Raw genomic sequence first — 19,641 nt, 5'->3', positions numbered from 1 at the left:
GGTTGAGGAAGTGAATATTTTAATGAAGCATGAAGCACTTAATTAACGAGGAGTAATAAGCAACGTAAACGTCAGAAAATGTCACTTTACACCGTGATAACAGTTTTGGAGACACCTTTAAAAACAGCATGAAGAAGATGTAAGTATTCTTTTATGTTCAAAAGAAGTAATTATTCTATTAAAAGGAATATCGATAATAATAAAACGTATTAGCTTAAACCAGCCATCAGCTACCGGTCACGGAAGTGGCAACAGTGACCCCCCTCCACCTATATATATATATATATATATATATATATATATATATATATATATATATATATATATATATATATATATATATATATAGTAATCGAACACCAGAAATTGTCACTTATTTCAAATTAAAGATTTTAAAGGTTGTGACTTTTAAAGAATGGAACCACATTCTTTAGGGGAAAAAAAATTCTCTACCTTGTGACCTTCCTTCATGATTATTACTTTGATATTACCAGCACATTTGGTATATTATACCAAAATCCAAGGCATTATTCGTACAAGATGATTGGAAAGGTTGTTCTGATGGGTTGGACTCACAAAATCCACTTCCTCCCGGCTATTGCTGCATGTACCCCCAAATTGCTACCTCAACCACTACAAGATTTGTGGTACCTGTGTTGCCCCTTGGAGATTTATTTGAAACAGACTCTTCCTTTATTTCTCTAAACTTGTAAACCTTTCTATCATTCTCCTTGTAGTATTAGCTTACAATTCATGAAAAGCTCGTATAAATTCTTTACGTTTTAATTTTCTTCATAATATCGACAAGTGTCAGAGCCAATTTTTACTATTTTTAGAGGAAAATAAAGTAGTTTTTATGCACTGTTGCTCGACAATCCTGATTTTGTTTCAACAAGAGCTAATTTATTCAGTTTAGAAAAAGCTTGAGTTATTATACTATATGTCAAACAGCCCAAAAATGGTAGCATATTTAAGGAGGAAGACGGCAAAACTATATTTAAAGTGGAGCTCGCTAACCCTGTTCAAGATTGCTTTGCCTTTCTTGTCGCCCGTGAAGTTGACAAATCAATAACTTTTGTGGATAGATGAAACAGTTCACAAAATTCATAGATGACAACAGCTTTACGATACTCAGGCTAGACTGACACCTACAAAATATTTTTTGCGATCTCCATCTCATCAACGAGAATCAATAATAAAGTTGGCGAAGAAGCCAATGGTGGAATTGACACATTAAAGAAACCATGGAGCAATTAATTAACCTACCCACTCATCTCCCCCTTTAGATCCTTTATTTCTTGGTGTCCCGTCCTGCCTGAAAATTTGCCTTCACAAAAAATGTATAGATTCGTTGTGATTGAGAAAGACAGACAGTGTTTTTGGTAGCTTAAACTTCAAAATATGGAAAAGATCGCTTCTACAATCAAAACAGAGACCCCAGAATGGGGGAATCAACAAAATACTAAAGCAGTTAGTTGGAAGTTACTGTCTATAAATACTATTACAAAAGTCTAGGTATACTACTATTACTGTTTATTATCCAAGGGTTCAATCAAAACCAACAACAGCCACATGAACCAAAATTAACCAAGGAAGTTCATGATCACCAAATGAAGCACCAAATTACAGAGAACAAAATCTGCAAAAGCTCGCTCGGGTGCAAGATCCTGCAGAACGATGAAAAATCAAATACATGTAAGAACATATTAATTGAACAAATAAACACAAATATGAATTCATTTCATTCTTGTTTTGATTTGCCGTGTTAAAGATGTAGATTCTAAGTTTAAAACTACATCAGTTAGCCAGATTGTTGAAAGATAACATGATGAATAAAAGAAACCAAACCAAAGAAATCTTATGGTTAGCAACTTGCAAAGGTAATTGCAGGTTCTCAATTTTAATATATCAATTCAAAGATAAAAATAGACAAGACAAGAAGAAATCTTACCTTGAATTCCTTATTCTCTTTATTCACTTGGATCCTGAGACAAACTGGTCCACAATGAAGGGGGAAGACAATGATCAGAAAGACGGGGACAATATTTATACATATGTTCGTAGCAGGTATATAAGTCCCATACTGTGCACATGTATCTTAGTAGACTCAGAGGGCTCATACTGTACCAAAATGTGTTCGTGTGTGTAAATATTCATAAGATAGCCTGCAAATTGTTATAGACCTGGAACACTTACCAGCAAGAACAGCAGTTCCAACACAAGAAAGCACTCCTGATAGGAAGGAGTTAAAAGGAAATGATCCCACCAAAGCTATGTAAACTACCTGTTCACAAACAAAAAGTAAGAATCCGGTTTTCGACACATAAGCCCACAAAATAACTTGAACCCTTATCAAAAAGATTATTCTTTTAAAAGCTAGAAGCGGCAAGAACATCCAATAAAGAAACAGGACTACAAAGTTCAGGAGGCACTTCCAGGATCCACACTCAACGCCTGTGCAGTTTCACCAGAACATCTAAGGCACAAGCTAGCTTATTGCAACCCTCCTCTCTAAGGTCATAATAGGAGGGATTTGTGATTGCATATTAGAGACCCTTATTTAAGGCAATCAAATTCTGCTTCTAGTTCCAGTAAACAGATATCAAAGGCTAATAGAAGAGCAACATCAATCCTTGAGCTTTGGTTATTAAGAGAAGAATGTATCTTCCATTAAACAAATTCTGCTTCTATATCCAGTAAATAGAGATCAGTGGTTAATCGAATGCCAACATCATTCCCTGAGCTTTCATTATTAAGAAAAGAAGAAATCTGCCACTAAGCAGCAGCAGAAATTGCTGTATATATAGTAATATGAAAAAAAAAAGTACCAACGACCTTACATATCAATAGCCCAAAAATTATGCTTCCCAGGATCAGGCACGTTTGATTCCAATCAATTCTTATTATTTTCAAAACTGTTTTTCTAAGGAATTCCACACTACTCAGCGATCAATTTTTCATCCAAAATCTAAATTAAAAAGTTGCTCTCAAAACAAGAGTTCTAAAAACCACAAAACAGAAACAGCTGGGAGATGCTTTCTGATTCTCTTCCTATGATTTCTTCAGTGCTTTGTTCAATTGTTCAGAGCACAAACCAGAAAACCGAAATGTAATCAAGGAACAAACATTTCAAATGTGCTCAGGAACAATCAAATTTTAGAAAACAGTAAACGAACAAGGCCTAGATCTTCTGAATTCAAGTTTTTTTTTTCAAATACCAAGGAGATATGGCCAATAACAGCGTATAACTCAAATCCATCAACTCAAATAAAAAGCATACTGATCTGGCGCTAAATTTGACATTCAAACGATCGAAATTGGATAAGCAAATGTTAATATAAAAAGGACAAAAAGACAAATGCAATGAACGTAGTGGAAAGTACCTGGATGAGAGCGGTGAAAACGGCGAACATGACGTAGAGGTCAATGATCTGAAAGAAACAGCAAAATTGGGTTTGAAAAAAAGGGAAAAAAGAGTGTAGAGATTAAATGAATGAATGAAGAAGGAAAGAGAAGAACCTTGAGATTCGTAGGAGTTGCAGCATACGCAGACCAAAGAGCGCGGAAAAGGTCTTGTGCATCCTTGCTGCTAGACCTCGCCATTCTCTCAGATCTTCGCGATTTGGCAATGCACAACAAAAACCCTCTTCTCTTCTCTAAACTCCAAACTTCAACGCCCACAACTCTGAAGTCGTCTCTGCCAGATTACCTTCCAAAATTTTGCATTTTTTATGTCTCTTGGGCCTTAGGCCCTAACCCACTTCAAAAAGAAAAACACAACAATTAGCTGAAGAATTTTTATTTTAACTTATTTATTATTTTTTAAAATTATACAAAAAAATAGTGAAAAAAAAGAACAACTAAATTAACAATTATAATTTACTTTAATTTATTTGATTGTCGTATTAATAAAATCAATTTAATTGGTAAGAGAACAAAACATGCATTATAAATTATCTATACAAGAGATTTAAATTTTTTTTCACACATTAAATACTTTTATAAATATTCTTTTGAACCTAAGATTGTGGAAGGGAGAAGGAGGCACTTAGGAATTGAGTGGTTTCAAATTTACAAATTATATGTCCCTTCTAGTATAAATATTGATTTCGTCATTCTTCTTCCATCTCAGTTGTTCTCTTCTGACAAGTGCCTAAGCTGAAATGGCGTCGTTTTTGTCTATTCTCCCTGCTGTTTCTGCTCGTCCCGTTCCCAGTGTCTTCTCCCTCACAAGACCTTCTTTTCAAGCCCAACCCACCTTGCATTTCAAAAATCACGGGTCAGCACTCCAATCCCCTCCCCCGACTTCTCAATTTCTTCTCCTTCATTTTTTTTTTCTGGGTTAATTTTTTTTAAAATGAAGCTGAAATTCTTGTTTTTTCTGCTAATTGTCGGTTTTTGGAATTTGTGTCCACGAAATTAGTTTACTGGGTTCTTGTTTGTTCGGTGATGGGTGGTTCGGTTTCACACTCGTCAATTTGAGTTTTAGGGTGGAAGTGGACATAATGGGTTGTAAGTACAATTTCAGGGTTGTTTAGTGAAGGAATTTGAGCTAGTGGTTTTTGTTATTACCTCATTAGTTTCTGATCTACAAATTTTAGATATCTGGTTTGGGACAGTAAAAAAATGAAGTCGTTTTAGCATGTTGTTGGTGGGGTTTCAGCATGTTTTCGGTTAACTTATTTAACAAGGTTCAATGGTTTATAATGTTTGATCAAGGAAAACACTTTTTGTTTAACAGATTCTACTTCCCTTCCTCATTCTTCCCTAAGAGGTTTTAAGGTGTGATTTTGTTCTGCAGTGTGCATACTTTTTCAATATGATTCTCAAATTTCTTGTTACATGTGACAAACACTGCTTGCAATAAGTTTAGATGGTCTCTGTTTCAAGATATTGATCCAAGTTGGCAGCTATTCGGTGATAGTCATGGACCGTTACCGTGACACAGGTGCATAGTTCGTCACCTTTTACATTTTCATTACAGGATCTCCTTTTAGGAGAACCTGGTGGTAGGCGGGGAATTCAGTAAGCTCTGAATGTTGTGGGGATTTCAGTATGTGTGGCACACTGGGTTGTGGAGGGAGTTATGTAACTAATATTGACCAAGTTTGATTTCCTCTTTGTTTAATGGGAATATGGTATGGTGATTTTGGTACACGGTACACAGGGTTATTGTGGGAGTTACGTAACAATGGTGATAGATATTGACCAAATTTGGCTTCCCCTTTGCTTAATGGGTCCGGATTGTTGAATGATTCTAGACAGGATTTAAATATCTATTAAGTGTTATCTAATGGTTTATGTATACTGTTCTGCAGGTTTGCAGTTAGCTGTAGTTATGCAGAAGCAGGTGTCAATGCTGATTCTAAATCTAGCACCATAGATGTTGTGGCTGATGTTAAAAGTGAACGGGTATGTATATATCTCATTCTTGAATAATTTGAGACATAAATTGTGCATTTTTGAATATTTTTACATAAAAGTTCTTGAGTTTATGTCTCTCTTTGTAGATTGTAGTCTTAGGAGGAAATGGCTTTGTTGGTTCCGCCATATGCAAGGCAGCAGTATCTAGGGGCATAGAGGTCATAAGCCTAAGCAGGTTTCAGAAATATTCATCCAATTTCCTGCACTTGTCTGTCTATCCATCTCCTCCTCCCTGTATTTTGATTTTAGTTATTTAACAAACATTTTGTTTTACAGGTCAGGGCGACCCAATTATGCCGATGCATGGGTAGATCAGGTTACTTGGGTTTCAGGCATGTTAACTTAACCTATAATAAATAGAACATCATTGTTTTCTTGATATTGATTAAGGGAATCTGAGCATACACAGAAAGAGGGTAGGGTGAGAGTAAGCACCATGGGGATTGTAGAGAAGAACAGGCAATTATTAAGATCGATAAAGATGCATACAATTTGCTCAGTTCATATCTTTAACCAATATGTTTGTGTTACTGAACTTTGCATATTTGTCTCTTGCCTTTCTAATTGTGTGTATGTTTATATCCTTTTATTGATAAAAGAAATGGAGATGTACCCAAAATCATGGCACAATCTTAGCACAGAACTTTATGCTTTTGAAGTTGAATTTAAGCATTTCATTTCATTGATAGACGTCAAATTAGTGTATTACGAATTCATGATAAATCATAATTAACGGGATTTGCTTTGAATAATTCTAATACAGTGATTTGACCAGTTAAAATATAATGTCAATGAATCTTATATTATCCTCTTCATGGTTCCTTGCAATTGTTGGTGTATATCATATTAGCCTGAAGATACACACACCTAGTATAATCCGTGAAAAAGATCCTATTGTTTCCTCTGATCAATTATTCAGGTTGATTTGGTATCATTTTAACACAATAACCATATCATTGAATGTATATTATGGAATATACAAAATATAATGTGTTGTGGCATATAAGCAATTTTTCAAGAGATATTCATTTCTTTCCTCTGGAGGATGATCAGTATATTGCCTGATGTGCAGGAGATGTTTTTTATGTAAACTGGGATGAAGTACTTGTGGGAGCTACAGCAGTTGTTTCAACACTTGGAGGTTTTGGTAGTGACGAACAGATGAAAAGAATTAATGGCGAGGCTAATGTTGTGGCTGTGAATGCTGCAAAGGAATATGGTGAACCATATCATTGAGCATTAATTTGCAGTTAAATTCACCTGTGTTCGCCTTCATTATTTATGTTAGACTATATTTTAGACATAAAGTTCCATGCATACCCTTCCATAATGCATGACGTAACCTTTTGTTAGCAATGTTCTCTGATTTTATGAAGCGAGCCTCAACCTCATTCAAGTTAGTTCATTTTAATATGTTACCACAGATAGGTAGCTTTATTTGAACAAATGCAATGAATTGTCTAATAGGATCATTACATGAAGAAGATCACAACTATTTACAAATATCCTAGCTAGTAGGAGATGAATCCACATGGGATTTCTAGAGTTCTTTTCTCGGAAGAGATGCTATTCTTTATCTTCACTTTGTTGAAATCTGCAATTTTTCTCTGCTTTATTTATTTTTTTCGTAATGTTTATGGATCTAGGGAAGGATTAGTGGAATTAACCGATGCAACTATTTGTATAACTGCAAAATACATTATTTTTGGTTGTCACTGAAAATTTGATCAAACAATAGGATCAATGGTACGTGAGGTTTAGTTGCTAATTGTAATAAATAGTGTTCTCTGCAGTGCCATGTGTGTGATCAGTAATGAATTATTGCTCAAGTAATGAATTAATTAAATATAAGAAAATAGTTAAGACCTGGACTGACAAGCAGCTAACTCTGACTTACCAGTACTGTCAAAAAATCCATTGGCATTTTCCCAATACTTCAGCAATTTCATTTTTGCACAAAAGTTTCTTATGAGAAATTCTTGTAAGCCGTTGTCTTTCATTCACGTTAATTCTATTTAGACATGTGCTTTTATACTATTACATACTTGCATTCTATTCGGGATATTTCTTCTTTAGATGCTTTGAAGTTTTGAATGGAACCATATTCTGTTCTCACCTCACTTCTGCATTATTGCAGGAATTCCCAAATTCATCTTGATCTCAGTTCACGATTATAACTTACCGTCATTTTTACTTTCCTCTGGGTACTTCACTGGAAAGAGGAAAGCAGAATCCGAGGTTCTGTCTAAATACCCCAATTCAGGTAATTATTCTAGTCTGTCATGGTCTTAAACTAAATCGGTATTCCAGATTTGTTAACAAGGATCCAATGGTTACTTATTTACTGATAGCATCACCAGATATGTAAACGATTCAATCTGTTGAATTGAAAAGACTATTTTAAAACTAATATAGCGAAAGCTCATTGAGGATCCTGCAATAGATTTTCTGGAAGATGAATATCATATTTTTAAAGGATAATAAGCTAATAGATTGGCCTTATTGTTTTTATTGATTGCATTGTTGAATCTCACCGTCGTGTTAACATCTTCAGGTATTGTCTTAAGACCTGGGTTCATATATGGGAAAAGGAGAGTGGACGGTTTTGAGGTTCCTTTGGATTTGGTAGGGGAGCCAGCAGAAAAACTTCTACGAGCAGTAGAGAACTTCACCAAACCTTTAAGCTCTCTTCCTGCATCTGATCTACTCTTGGCTCCACCTGTTAGTGTTGATGACGTTGCATTGGCAGTTATCAATGGTGTCACAGATGATGATTTCTTTGGCGTTTTTACAATTGAGCAGATTAAGGAAGCTGCCAATAAAGTACGGGTATGATCCACACATACATGTGGCAAGTCAACCGATATGCAGTTACAAAAATTGTACAGGGAATAACTACATTGAGGCCATTTTCCTCGCTTCGTTAATACCGGTAGCTTTTGGAGCAAAATCTTGAGTAGTGTGTGGGGATTATGGTGTTAAAAACATATAATGCAATAAACGAGTTTCTCACTTATATTAAGTGTTCGGGTAAAAAAAGTGATAGAAATCAAAAGAACGCAAAATAATAATTAAAATAACGACTTTCTCACTTCTGAAACCCTTCACAATAGGTGCGTTAACGATATGGTTTGTTGAAAAGTGGATTTCATTAGGAAGTGTAAATAAAATCTTCCCTAGAATGATAGCACGCCAACCATTAGCCATTCTAGTAACCGTGGTTTTGGGCCCTACGTGGTGTATGAGTGAAATTAACAGTGCTAATACGCTTTTATGAACAGTAAAATAAAAGCACAGAAGCAACTGGTTCTTAATATTTTCAACGAAGAAATAAGTTGCGTCTAGATCATGTTATTTACACTGTACATAAACGTTGGTAAAAGTATTTCAGAGTATTCGTGAAAATACCAATGATTTATCAATAAGTTGTTTTAAGCTTATTTTAACCAATTTTCATGGATAATGTGGAAAAAACAATTTTACAATATTTCTTAATTGTAGAAATATAACTTTCACACAGACACATTCACGATGAATACTTATTGAATACGCACTAGATTAAACTATTAACCTAAAATGTATCCAATATAAATGACTTAAATCATACCACAGACGAAGAAAGTAATAACATTTGCGCAAGTACTCAAGCATGGTTGGGCTTCTATAATGTAGACCGGTGAAGAAAAAAAGTAACAAGTGATGGGATCACTCCTCTCGCTAAATACAGACATTAAACAAAAAAAATATTTATGCATTTTTAAGTTCTGCAATCCAAACCAAATGGAGCAAGAAATTCATGTCTGCAGCAGAGAGTAAAAACATTTCCCGAGTGTCCAACAAAATATTGCTAGGAAACTAGCACCGGGGCTTCAAAATTTATGAGCCAGCCTGTCCAATCAGATCATAATACCAGAGCCCTGATTTCCCAAAGAAGCCAAGATGTAGACTAATTACACAACTGTTGAGAAATAATCACAAGGACTTGCACAGTTGAATGAGAACCCATTTGACTCCATTTGAAGATGCAGGAGTTTACATTTGTCTTCTGTTTTGAATGGATTGTTCAACAAGATACCTGTTATCATCATAACACCAATCATTACACAAAAAGAAAGAAGACATAGCTAGAGGTTTGTTTGAGATAGATAACCTAAACAGCTCACTAAACATGGACACCAGACAATTTTTTGTGCAATAACTGCTATTATTCTAAGTCTCAAAAAAAAATTGCTCCTATCATGTGTTTCAATTGAAAGGACAATAAAAACTAAAGTCTATTACGCCTCAATATATATGTGACTATGCTTAGTGTTCAGCCATATTCACAACTGAAAACAGATATAATGGAGACAGAGGTACACAAGTAAATTTGATTTGACGATGAAAAATATCAAGAGGTTTATCTTGAAAAAATTTGCATTAACTATAAAAGGTTCAGTAGAGATTAAATATGATTGAGTAAACTGAGAGTTAAAGGATTGGACCAGCCAAAGTTCAATAATTCTAAGATAATCCAAAAAACTATATTTTGTTAAAATAATAAAAAATCTTAGTAAGTTAGAAAAATGCTTGAATGACAAACGAACCAACATTTATCACAAATGAAACTTGCGTTAACACTTACTTTCCAGTACAGAAGCCAGCAGAATACCAGGCATTCAAAACAGCAGCAAGATCCGTTTCCGGGCCACTAATTTCTTCGGGTTCAGAATTGTTTCTCTCTTTTCCTGAATTGCAAGTAGCAAACAAAAATTATGCTGCTTATTAAATAAACTAAAAAAATTAGATAGTAATGAAATAAAGATGCATATCTAGATAGCAAAGTAAAGCCTCAGAAACGTAACATGGTGGAAGGACATTAAGCATTTGCTAACTATTACAGTTTCATCAACAAACTGAACACAACCCTAGAAGGTAAGAGGAAATAATTATGTTACAATATGTGAATCGTTTAAAAACCAACATACCTTAAAACAATTGATACCAAACTTTATAAACAAATGATGGCAAGTTATGATTGCCAACTAGACTATAATTCAACTCTTAAATCATCCAATCAAATTAAAATGGTTAACAGAAAACAATAAACTAGACAAACATTGAGAGAAAAAATTCAGATGGCACCAGCTCAAACGTAACAATATATGTATACAAGTTATCAACCAGCAGTCCTACAGATGCACAAAAATGACAGAACAAATGCATTTATGAACGAAAACGCTTGATCTCTACATAACTAACTAAGTTCAATTCATTTAACAACTATATTCATGCACCTGTTTACTTTAGGTAATGGGTTTACCTTCGTTTGCATTAAAATCGCCAGATATGGTTGTTCTAATCGTAGACAGTGCCTTCTCTGCAGCTCCCATTGCCATTTTGCGGATGTCATCATCCTTATAAGGAAATGACATTTTATTATCCATTTCTACATAAGCATTGTTACAGGGCTTGCCAACAGATAATTCACCCAAAGAACAACCAGGAATTGATGTGCGTGGTTCCGGCAGACATTGACTATAACAGGGGCAACATGTACAGACAGCATTTGGATCAGAAACTTGGTACGCAGCCATTGAATTCTCTTGAGGATCAGAATATGGTACACCAAAACTAGAAACAGCAGCCCCATTTTGGTAATTCCAAGAGCCGTATTGATTGAGTTGCTCCAAAATCTTCGCCCTTTTCTCCTCCAGTTCATAATACTGCGTAACTAACTGATTATAGTCATCTACACCTTCCGCATATGCATTGCTCTGCCCACTCTGGATGCCTTGACCACTTGCTGAATGCACGCAAGGTTGCTCCACCAGTGACTCTACGTGATGATCCTCTTCCAGTTTTGCCTCATTACTAGTCTCACCTGAATCAGGCACGTCAGTAGCTGGAATATGGTCATTCGTGTCAGCATCCCTGAGTTCAATAAAGCAAAATAAATTGAGAAAAATTACTAACGATAAAAACCACTGCCGTGTACTATAACCCTATATCATGACCTAATTTCTCTTTGACAACACTAATAGGAAAAATCATTTGAAACATTATTTTTCCTGGTGGCATGACAACATCAACCTATGACGGTTTATGTTCTGTTTAATGCACTATTATGAGAAGCGGAAGGTCAAACAAAGACTAAAATTGTCCAGTGTAGGGCATACTAATAATATGCAGATACAACTTGTTACACGTTTGAGAAATACCACGCAATGCACGATAGCTCGATAAAATAATATAAATATATATTAATGAACACGGAGAGGATTGAAACATATTCCAATCGAGTGTTTATGTTCAACATTATACGCTCACTAATGCGAGTTGAATTGAACCTTGTAGTGTCGGAACTTGCGAAGTCAACACAGGAGGCTTCTTCTCCGATCACTGTCTCCGCTTCTTGAACAGTGTTGCCTTTGTTCTTGCCACTGATATGCATTTTCTGTGAATATACAAATCGCAAATTTGATGAGATAAACACATAATTTGAATAGCAAAGAGTGAAAATAGGGTTACGAAATTATTTGCAATTAGAGAGAGAACAGAACCTTGTAAGTGGAAATAGCGTGGTCGAAGGCAGTGATGAGAGCCGAATCGTCCCATAGATCTCCTTCCTTCTTCCCCATGCTTTGTGTTTCGATTACGATGAACTCCACCTCGCACCTTTCTTCTTCCTAATCCTAAAACCCCTTCGATTTAAACCCTACGCCTCCGTCTAGTGACGCAAATAATTGAAGAGGTAAAATAAAATATCACACACCTATTTTCAGATTAACTACAATTATATATTCTTAATTATGTTTTTATGTCTGGATGAATTTGATTTTAGGTTTTAAATTAAGAAAATTCTTATTAGTCTGCCACACAACAAATTATCTCGGATTTCAAAATTACAAAAATTAAGATGATTTATGCTAATAAAAGATAAGAGAAATTTTAAATAAAAATAACCGAAAACCTTTTAAAAATAATCTACCTAAATTGTTAGTTCAGATAAATAATAAAGGAGTTAAAGGTAATTTTACTTGTACCCTATATACTTTTAATACTAACACCAACAGTGTTAGACTTATCATTATATGGTTATAGAAAATTTAAATAAAAATAATTCAAAACCTTTCAAGTTTTTTTCTACCTAAATTATTAGTTGAGATAAATAATACAGGATTTAAAAGGTAAACATACACGTACCATATATACTTTTAATACTAACACCAATAGTGTTAGACCGATCATTATAAAGAAAGGTATGTTGTGTTAAAAAAAATGTATTATATAGCTTGTGTTAATAAGAAAGAAAATAAATGTAAATACACTTTGACGTTGAATTTAACTTTAAAATATAATAGGTTAAGTATTTTTTGATTGATAAACTTTAATTTGAAATTGAGATTCGTTTATTTTCGAGACTTTGATATATTTTAGTTCTAAAATTTAAAAATAAATGAATATATAATCCTTTTAACTCAATTATATTTTTTTTAATGTCTCAAATATGTTTTTTTAGCTATATCCATTTATTTTTAAAGTTTGGATACTAAAATATATTAAAGTTTCGAATAAAATCGAATTTCAATTTCACATTAAAGTTCATGACTAAAAATATATTTATCCAAATATAATTAATAGTGTTTCATTTATCACCCTTTATAATTATTAATGTTTTGTTTAAAATTTATTCATTAACACAAAACAAGTTTATTAGGTTACTCAATCTGTGTGACTTCTAAAAATCATACTTGCGAAATATGTATGGACATGCAATGTTTTAATCTTTTGTATTATTTGAGAATGTTAGGTTTATGTACAATAGACTTAGGCTCTGTTCACTTGAGGAGATGAATTTGGAGGAGAGTGTGAAGATGAATTTGTGTTGATTTGTGTGGATGAATATGTGTGTTTCTTTGAGTGGATTTAGAGGGTGAAGTGAATGGATTTGAAAATGAATTTTGTGAGAGTTAGTGAGTGATTTGAGTGATGTGAAAGATAAAATAAAAAGTTATAATAGATAAAATTTGAAAATTACTAAAATACCTTGATGATAAAAATATATGAAATAATAAATTAGTTAAAAATATTAAATTTTAAAAAATATTATTAAATAAATTTTAAAAAAATATATATTAAATTATTATTATTATTTTTATAATAACTACTATTATTTAAAATTATTATTAATTATATATATATATAAATGAATCATATTTAGCTGTTAAGAGATGAAGATATAAAAGTAAATTTATTCCTCATTCTCTCAAATCTTCACTAAATCGAAGGATGTGTTTTGAATGGAATCCCGCAAATTCATCTTCATCCATCTGTGCAAATCCTCTAAAACGCACACAACTTTTTTTTATAATCCGTCGTCGTGAATCAGCGTATTAAATCAATCCTTTGATACGAAGAGAGCCTTAGTATGGGAGAGGAAACCATAAAACTTTATTGTATCGTGTATAAGGGTTGAGGTAACCAAATTATCTTATTAATTTATTTTATTTTTATCAATAAAAAAATGTTCAAAATTTATGTATAATCTATAACCGTCAAAATTTATGTCTCCTCCATATGGATCAAACATAAATTTATTTTAAAAAACTCCTAGTTCTCATTTTTTCCTTCACTCTTCACGAACAAAGTCATCAATTTCACAAACAAAAGCCTTGATGATGAACATTGTGTGTGTGATAGTCATTATTGTGTGCCTAATGTTGCATTTTCTGCCATTATTGTGTGCGATTCACTAGAAAACTTCTTTTTCTCTGGATAATTTTGACATTGAGGTTGCTTTTTTCTCATTTTATCATTTACTAATTGCGATATATCTGTGTTTTTTCTTAGCCATAGTGGATTACGCTTAACTCATGTAATCTTGATTTTGTAAAATTAACTAAAAATGGGTAGAAAATTATTTTTGACTCAAATTTTTGTATGGTAACTTCTATTATGTTGTATTCAAATGTAGAGTGTTACATTTGAAATGTTAACCATGGTTTTAGAGTTATCAAGATTTAATGGTTAAAAAATTTAAATGATCATAACTTTTGTTATGGACATTAGGTGGAAGCGTTCTAAAAATGAAAGTTGTTGGAAATTGGACGAGGAATGTAGTGACCAATCCCTTCCAGAAGGGAATGGGGATCTACAATTTTAGAAATTTTATCATTTACTATATACTTTTTATTTTTTTAGTATTTTTTTCCCATTTTTTTATACTTTACAAATTTGTTTAAGTTACCCACATTACTTAAAAAATTATAAAACTTTTTGTGGTTTTTCTTATATTATATAGATATTTTTCATGTCTTGGAAGACATAAATTTAGGTTAAAAATAAATAAAAAATTTACAAAAAATTTACGTTTGTCATATATACACGAAATTAGACATCAAATTTACGACTTCTACAATCACATCTAATCTATGTTAGACATAAAAACCTACATATCATTTATAAAAATACTTTTTTGGTCTGTGTTTGTGATTTATTCTTTTTCAATTACAATTTTATTTGTACACTTTATTGGACAATAAAAATTTATTATTTAACGAACTACCTCGTAAATTCTATTTACATTATTTATTATTTTTAAATTACATATTTGTTGATATCTTTTTTTTCATTTATATTTTAATTAGAAATTAAATTTAACTTATTATACAATTGGACAATATTATGCTTTCTTTTAATTTTAATCATATTTTTATAATTAATTTTTTCATATTACAAACATAAAATAAAATAGTTGAATTTTATAATTACACAACTTTAGTATATTCTGATATATTTATAAAATTTTAATTAGTAATGTGGTATTTAAATTTTTGGTTCGTTTTAGTCTTAGTACTTGTTTTTGACTCAATTAATCATAATATTTTAACATTATTTAAAAGATAAACACGTATCAATATAATAAAATGTTTAATCATTAATTTAGTTCTATATTTAGTCGTGTGATTATTTTTGTTTATATATTTTTTTAATCAGTTAAGTCTCTATTGTTTAAATAGAAAGATGTTTATATTAAGAATATTTAAGATTTAGTTTGACTTATATATGCTAGTATCTAAATATATGTATAACTTAACTAGATATATGTGTAACTTAAGTTTGATGACATTGTGTTTTTTACAATAATAATAGCACTCCAATTATTAAGTTATTATATTATATTATATTAGTAAGTGATAATAAAGTAATGTTATTAAGTTTATTAAGTTAATCAGTGTAACACAAGCACTATCGCGCCTGTATGTATGTATTTAAATATGCTTGATATTATATTAGTAAGTGATAATATTATAATGTTATTAAGTTAATATATTATTTAAAATTATATTATTAAAAATAAAGTGAAATATCAGAACAAAGAAAAGAATAACCATTGATAAATAAAGAAGAATAGAAGAAGTAGAGACATCTGATTTTATAACAAGTTTGTAAAAATAACGGTCAATTTTTAAAAATTTAATAAATTATTATATTTAAAGGGTAAAATCAGTATTTTGAAAAGTGGACACAAAAAGGAGAATCCCTTTATACATTATTATAGATTATATATATATATATATATATATATATATATATATATATATATATATATATATTAGTGTAAACACAGACGTTATCGAGTCTCTGTGTATACATTTTTTGAATTATATTAATAATTGATGATATTGTAATGTTATTAAGTTAATAAACAAAATAAAAGTATATTTATAACAAATAAAGTAAAATGTAGGGAGAAAATATGAGAAAAATAACTGTTGATGAATAGTAAGAGAAAAAAAGAGATATTTATAATCGTTAATTTTTAAAAATTTAATAAATAATTAAATTATAAAGGGTGAAGTTGAAATTATGAAATGTGGACACAAAAGAAGAAATCCCCTTTATAAAGGGTGAAGTTGGAATTATGAGATGTGGACACAAAAGAAGGAATCCCCTTTATATATTTGAAGTTGGAATTATGAAATGTGGACACAAAAGAAGAAATCCCCTTTATAAAGGGTGAAGTTGGAATTATGAAATGTGGACACAAAATAAGGAATCTCCTTTATATAATATATAATATAATAATAATAATATATAATATAATATATATATATATATATATATATATATATATATATATATATATATATATATATATATATATATATATAGTGATAACGTGGATCCAAATGTCTTCTCCATCTTCCATCTTTTTTTTTCTAACATAATTTTGTTAGCATCGTACACGATCACATATCCAAAATTAAATTAATGTTGATGAGAAAAGAATCACATTATTTTTATGTAAAAAATATAATAACTTTATCATATATATATATATATATATATATATATATATATATAAATATATATAATTAATCGAATATTTTCTTTCACTAATACGTAAATTTCCTAATATATTAAAAAAAATAACTTTATTTATTAATATTGATGCTCAATTTAACAAAAAGAACAAATACAATATAAGAATCAAAATCTAATTAAGTTATTTATAATTATACAAATATTATAATTATATAAGTAATATTGCGTCGTATGTATTTCAATATAGTCGTTTTGGTCTCTATCTTGCTATGTTTCTTTTGATTCAAATTAGAATTGAAGCATTTGGTGAGAAGAAGAGCAGAACGTTGTATGTAATGTACTAGACATGAAGCGGTGCCAACCAAGTACGAAAAAAAGTCATTATGTTGGTTATGGAAGGATCAGATTACAAATATTGCTATGTTGGGGGCAGCATATGAACCCTAACCTTTAGGTGTAAGGTGTGTGTCTCTATATAATATTACTACTAATATCCCTAATTCATATTATGTCCTCATTTATTTATATTTAAATTATATATGGTACCCCCTTATATCATTAATGTATATAACATAGATGACAGATAAAAACAAGGATTAAATATGTTTTTTGTCCCTTAATTTTCAGAGAATTTTGGAATTAGTCTATTTCGAAACTTTAGACTAATTTAGTCCTTCATCTTTCGAAATACGTGGATTTAGTCATTTTAATCAAATTTTGTTAAATTTATTTGACATTTCAAGTGCGTTTCATAATAGTATTTGACTTAACATTAAAACAAAAATGTGTCAAATAGTATAAACAACTCAAACACAATCCTCAAATGCTTACGAATCATCAAATAAACCTAACAAAATTTGATTAAAAGGACTAAATCTACGTATTTCGAAAGATGAAGAACTAAATTGGTTCAAAATTTCGAAATGGACTAATTCCAAAATTCACTGAAAGTTAAGGGACAAAAACATATTTAACTCTAAAAACAACTACACCAGAGTGTTTATTAAAATAACATCTTCGAAAAAGTGCACATATTGGAATTCTTCTCAATAGAATGCAAAGAATAAAGTTGATGTATGAGAATGCATTATTGGAAGAATTTTCTGAACACTAGCTTATCTTCATTCAAAATAATAAAGGTGAAATTTAAAGAAATAAAGACAGAATTCAACTTATGATCATAGGGTGGACCATATTCTTCAAATAAATTTGGTGGTCATAGGACACTATTTAATTCCAGAGCTCTATCTTTCTTTAATATATATTCTCACGTTCAAAGGATAAAGCTCCAACCAGATATAATAATTACTATACTATAATAGAATTTAATGACACTTTAAGATACTTAACTCTCCTTTTTTCCTGCCTTTTATACATTATAAATTATATACTAAACTTTAAAATCGCATATATTCTCAAGTATATTGTTTTCTATTTACAATTATCATCATAAAAAAATTATGAAGTTGATATTTTTAAAAGAAATAAATTAGTTTGAGTTAGCATCCTTTAGAAATAATATTACGTAATGTTAAAATTTTGAGTTCACATTGAAATTTTCAAATTCAATGATAAACAATTCTTAAATTTTTACTATTGAAATTTTATTTTTAAAGTATATTTTTAGGAAAATGATATTGTTTATTTTTTGAAGGGTACAATTTAAAAATTGGAATTTGACTTTCAAATTTAGAATTATCTTATTTTGATATTTTTTAATTGCTAAAAAAAAATATTATTGTATGAAATTTTAACATTTAGAATTACGCTCTTAATCTATCGAAATAATTGTTAAATATATTTAAGTAATTATTAATTTCTATAGTTCAGTAATAAATTACCAATGTATAAACTGTGTATTAAGTGGTATCGATGCCATCAGTAATATATAATCACTATTTAAGTAAATCAAATTTATTGTTATTATTATCATTGTTATTAATTTATAATTAATATTCTAAAATTTGAGATTGTGAGTGAAATTTATATTTTTAAACTAAAAAATATTTTATTGTATACAGTTAAATTTTATTTTATTATAATATTTTATTGTTTTATATTATTTCGGATGAAACCTTTTTATTATTATTTGCTATGGTTACAATTCAAAATATTGACAATTACATATACTGAATTTCAACTTGAATTAAAGGATGAGGGTGTCAGTTATAAATCAGCCAGTAAAAAAAAAAAAACTTAATATCAATGTGTTGGAATTAAATATCGCAAATACCAGTTTTTTTTTTAATTAATCTAGTCACATTCATATGTTAATTTTTATTTATCTATTTTATTAAATTAATTGATGTAATTAATTATTAATTTTCAATAATTTAAATTTAAATTTTATGTTTAAATATTAACTTATCAATAAACTATAAAGAGTTAACTCTGTCTGTAAATACTCAGCTTTTAATCTATAATAAAAAAGAAAAAGAAATACTTAAGAATGAATCTCGAATTCAATGTTTAAAGTAGAATTTCTCGCCCATAGAATTGAATACAAACTACTATAGATATGAAATAATAATAATCAAAACTAATGTTTGATGCTAGATTAATTAAATCATATTTAATTACAAGTAGAGAGAAATTAGCTACTCATTACCGTAAGAAAGAAAATTAGAATGAAGATAATGAGAAACTTAGTGAATATAATAATACTCCTATTTCTCAAGCTTTCCCAAGGACCTTAGCTTCTCATTTACTTTAAAATGAGGGAACAGTTACAAATTTGTCTTTAGAACCATTACAAATAAATAAATAAAGAAATAATAAAATCATATATTACACTTTAACAATTAAACAAAGAAACAAAGAATTAATATTTTTATGAATCGAATGAACGCGTTGATTTTTATTCTAAACTAGCACGGAAATTTGCATAGCGTGTTTTCAGGTACACAA

General features: G+C 30.3%; 3 protein-coding genes across 3 annotated transcripts; 1 reads left to right on the top strand and 2 right to left on the bottom strand.

The window, feature by feature from the left end:
• Positions 1 to 1,376: 1,376 nt before the first annotated feature.
• On the bottom strand, positions 1,377 to 3,751 carry LOC114174005 (dolichyl-diphosphooligosaccharide--protein glycosyltransferase subunit DAD1). Its single transcript, XM_028058725.2, has 5 exons — positions 3,520 to 3,751; positions 3,384 to 3,431; positions 2,197 to 2,284; positions 1,952 to 1,995; positions 1,377 to 1,667 (listed from the first exon to the last, which is right to left on the bottom strand). The coding sequence occupies exons 1-5, from the start codon at positions 3,601 to 3,603 to the stop codon at positions 1,584 to 1,586; spliced, it is 348 nt and encodes a 115-aa protein (XP_027914526.1). The 5' UTR covers positions 3,604 to 3,751; the 3' UTR covers positions 1,377 to 1,583.
• Positions 3,752 to 4,045: 294 nt separating this feature from the next.
• LOC114174004 (NAD(P)-binding Rossmann-fold superfamily protein) lies at positions 4,046 to 8,440 on the top strand. Its single transcript, XM_028058724.2, has 7 exons — positions 4,046 to 4,279; positions 5,319 to 5,412; positions 5,511 to 5,599; positions 5,701 to 5,756; positions 6,497 to 6,643; positions 7,562 to 7,687; positions 7,979 to 8,440. The coding sequence occupies exons 1-7, from the start codon at positions 4,164 to 4,166 to the stop codon at positions 8,257 to 8,259; spliced, it is 909 nt and encodes a 302-aa protein (XP_027914525.2). The 5' UTR covers positions 4,046 to 4,163; the 3' UTR covers positions 8,260 to 8,440.
• A 624-nt stretch (positions 8,441 to 9,064) lies between these two features.
• Positions 9,065 to 12,179, bottom strand: LOC114169725 (uncharacterized). The gene is made up of 5 exons (XM_028054997.2): positions 11,967 to 12,179; positions 11,754 to 11,860; positions 10,727 to 11,337; positions 10,049 to 10,151; positions 9,065 to 9,499 (listed from the first exon to the last, which is right to left on the bottom strand). The coding sequence occupies exons 1-5, from the start codon at positions 12,042 to 12,044 to the stop codon at positions 9,457 to 9,459; spliced, it is 942 nt and encodes a 313-aa protein (XP_027910798.2). The 5' UTR covers positions 12,045 to 12,179; the 3' UTR covers positions 9,065 to 9,456.
• Positions 12,180 to 19,641: the final 7,462 nt, after the last annotated feature.

Source organism: Vigna unguiculata, chromosome 2, assembly GCF_037176805.1.
Source record: "Vigna unguiculata cultivar grain cowpea cultivar isolate G323 ecotype 2 chromosome 2, ASM3717680v1, whole genome shotgun sequence".
In the NCBI taxonomy this organism is placed as follows: Eukaryota; Viridiplantae; Streptophyta; class Magnoliopsida; order Fabales; family Fabaceae; genus Vigna; species Vigna unguiculata.
The sequence above is the reverse complement of the archived record's forward strand: the minus strand, read 5'-3'. Positions and strand labels throughout refer to the sequence as shown.

Excerpts from the sequence above, each read along its gene's own strand:
- LOC114174005 (XM_028058725.2), bottom strand. The coding sequence starts at position 3,603 with ATGGCGAGGTCTAGCAGCAAGGATGCACAAGACCTTTTCCGCGCTCTT. Across the intron at positions 2,285-3,383 it reads TTTTCACCGCTCTCATCCAG|GTAGTTTACATAGCTTTGGT; the intron begins GTACTTTCCACT and ends GTTTGTGAACAG. Across the intron at positions 1,996-2,196 it reads TGGAACTGCTGTTCTTGCTG|TTTGTCTCAGGATCCAAGTG; the intron begins GTAAGTGTTCCA and ends ATTGTGGACCAG.
- LOC114174004 (XM_028058724.2), top strand. The coding sequence starts at position 4,164 with ATGGCGTCGTTTTTGTCTATTCTCCCTGCTGTTTCTGCTCGTCCCGTT. Across the intron at positions 6,644-7,561 it reads GAATGCTGCAAAGGAATATG|GAATTCCCAAATTCATCTTG; the intron begins GTGAACCATATC and ends GCATTATTGCAG. Across the intron at positions 7,688-7,978 it reads GTCTAAATACCCCAATTCAG|GTATTGTCTTAAGACCTGGG; the intron begins GTAATTATTCTA and ends TAACATCTTCAG.
- LOC114169725 (XM_028054997.2), bottom strand. The coding sequence starts at position 12,044 with ATGGGGAAGAAGGAAGGAGATCTATGGGACGATTCGGCTCTCATCACT. Across the intron at positions 10,152-10,726 it reads CGATTTTAATGCAAACGAAG|GAAAAGAGAGAAACAATTCT; the intron begins GTAAACCCATTA and ends CTTGCAATTCAG. Across the intron at positions 9,500-10,048 it reads GCTGGCTTCTGTACTGGAAA|GTATCTTGTTGAACAATCCA; the intron begins GTAAGTGTTAAC and ends TGATGATAACAG.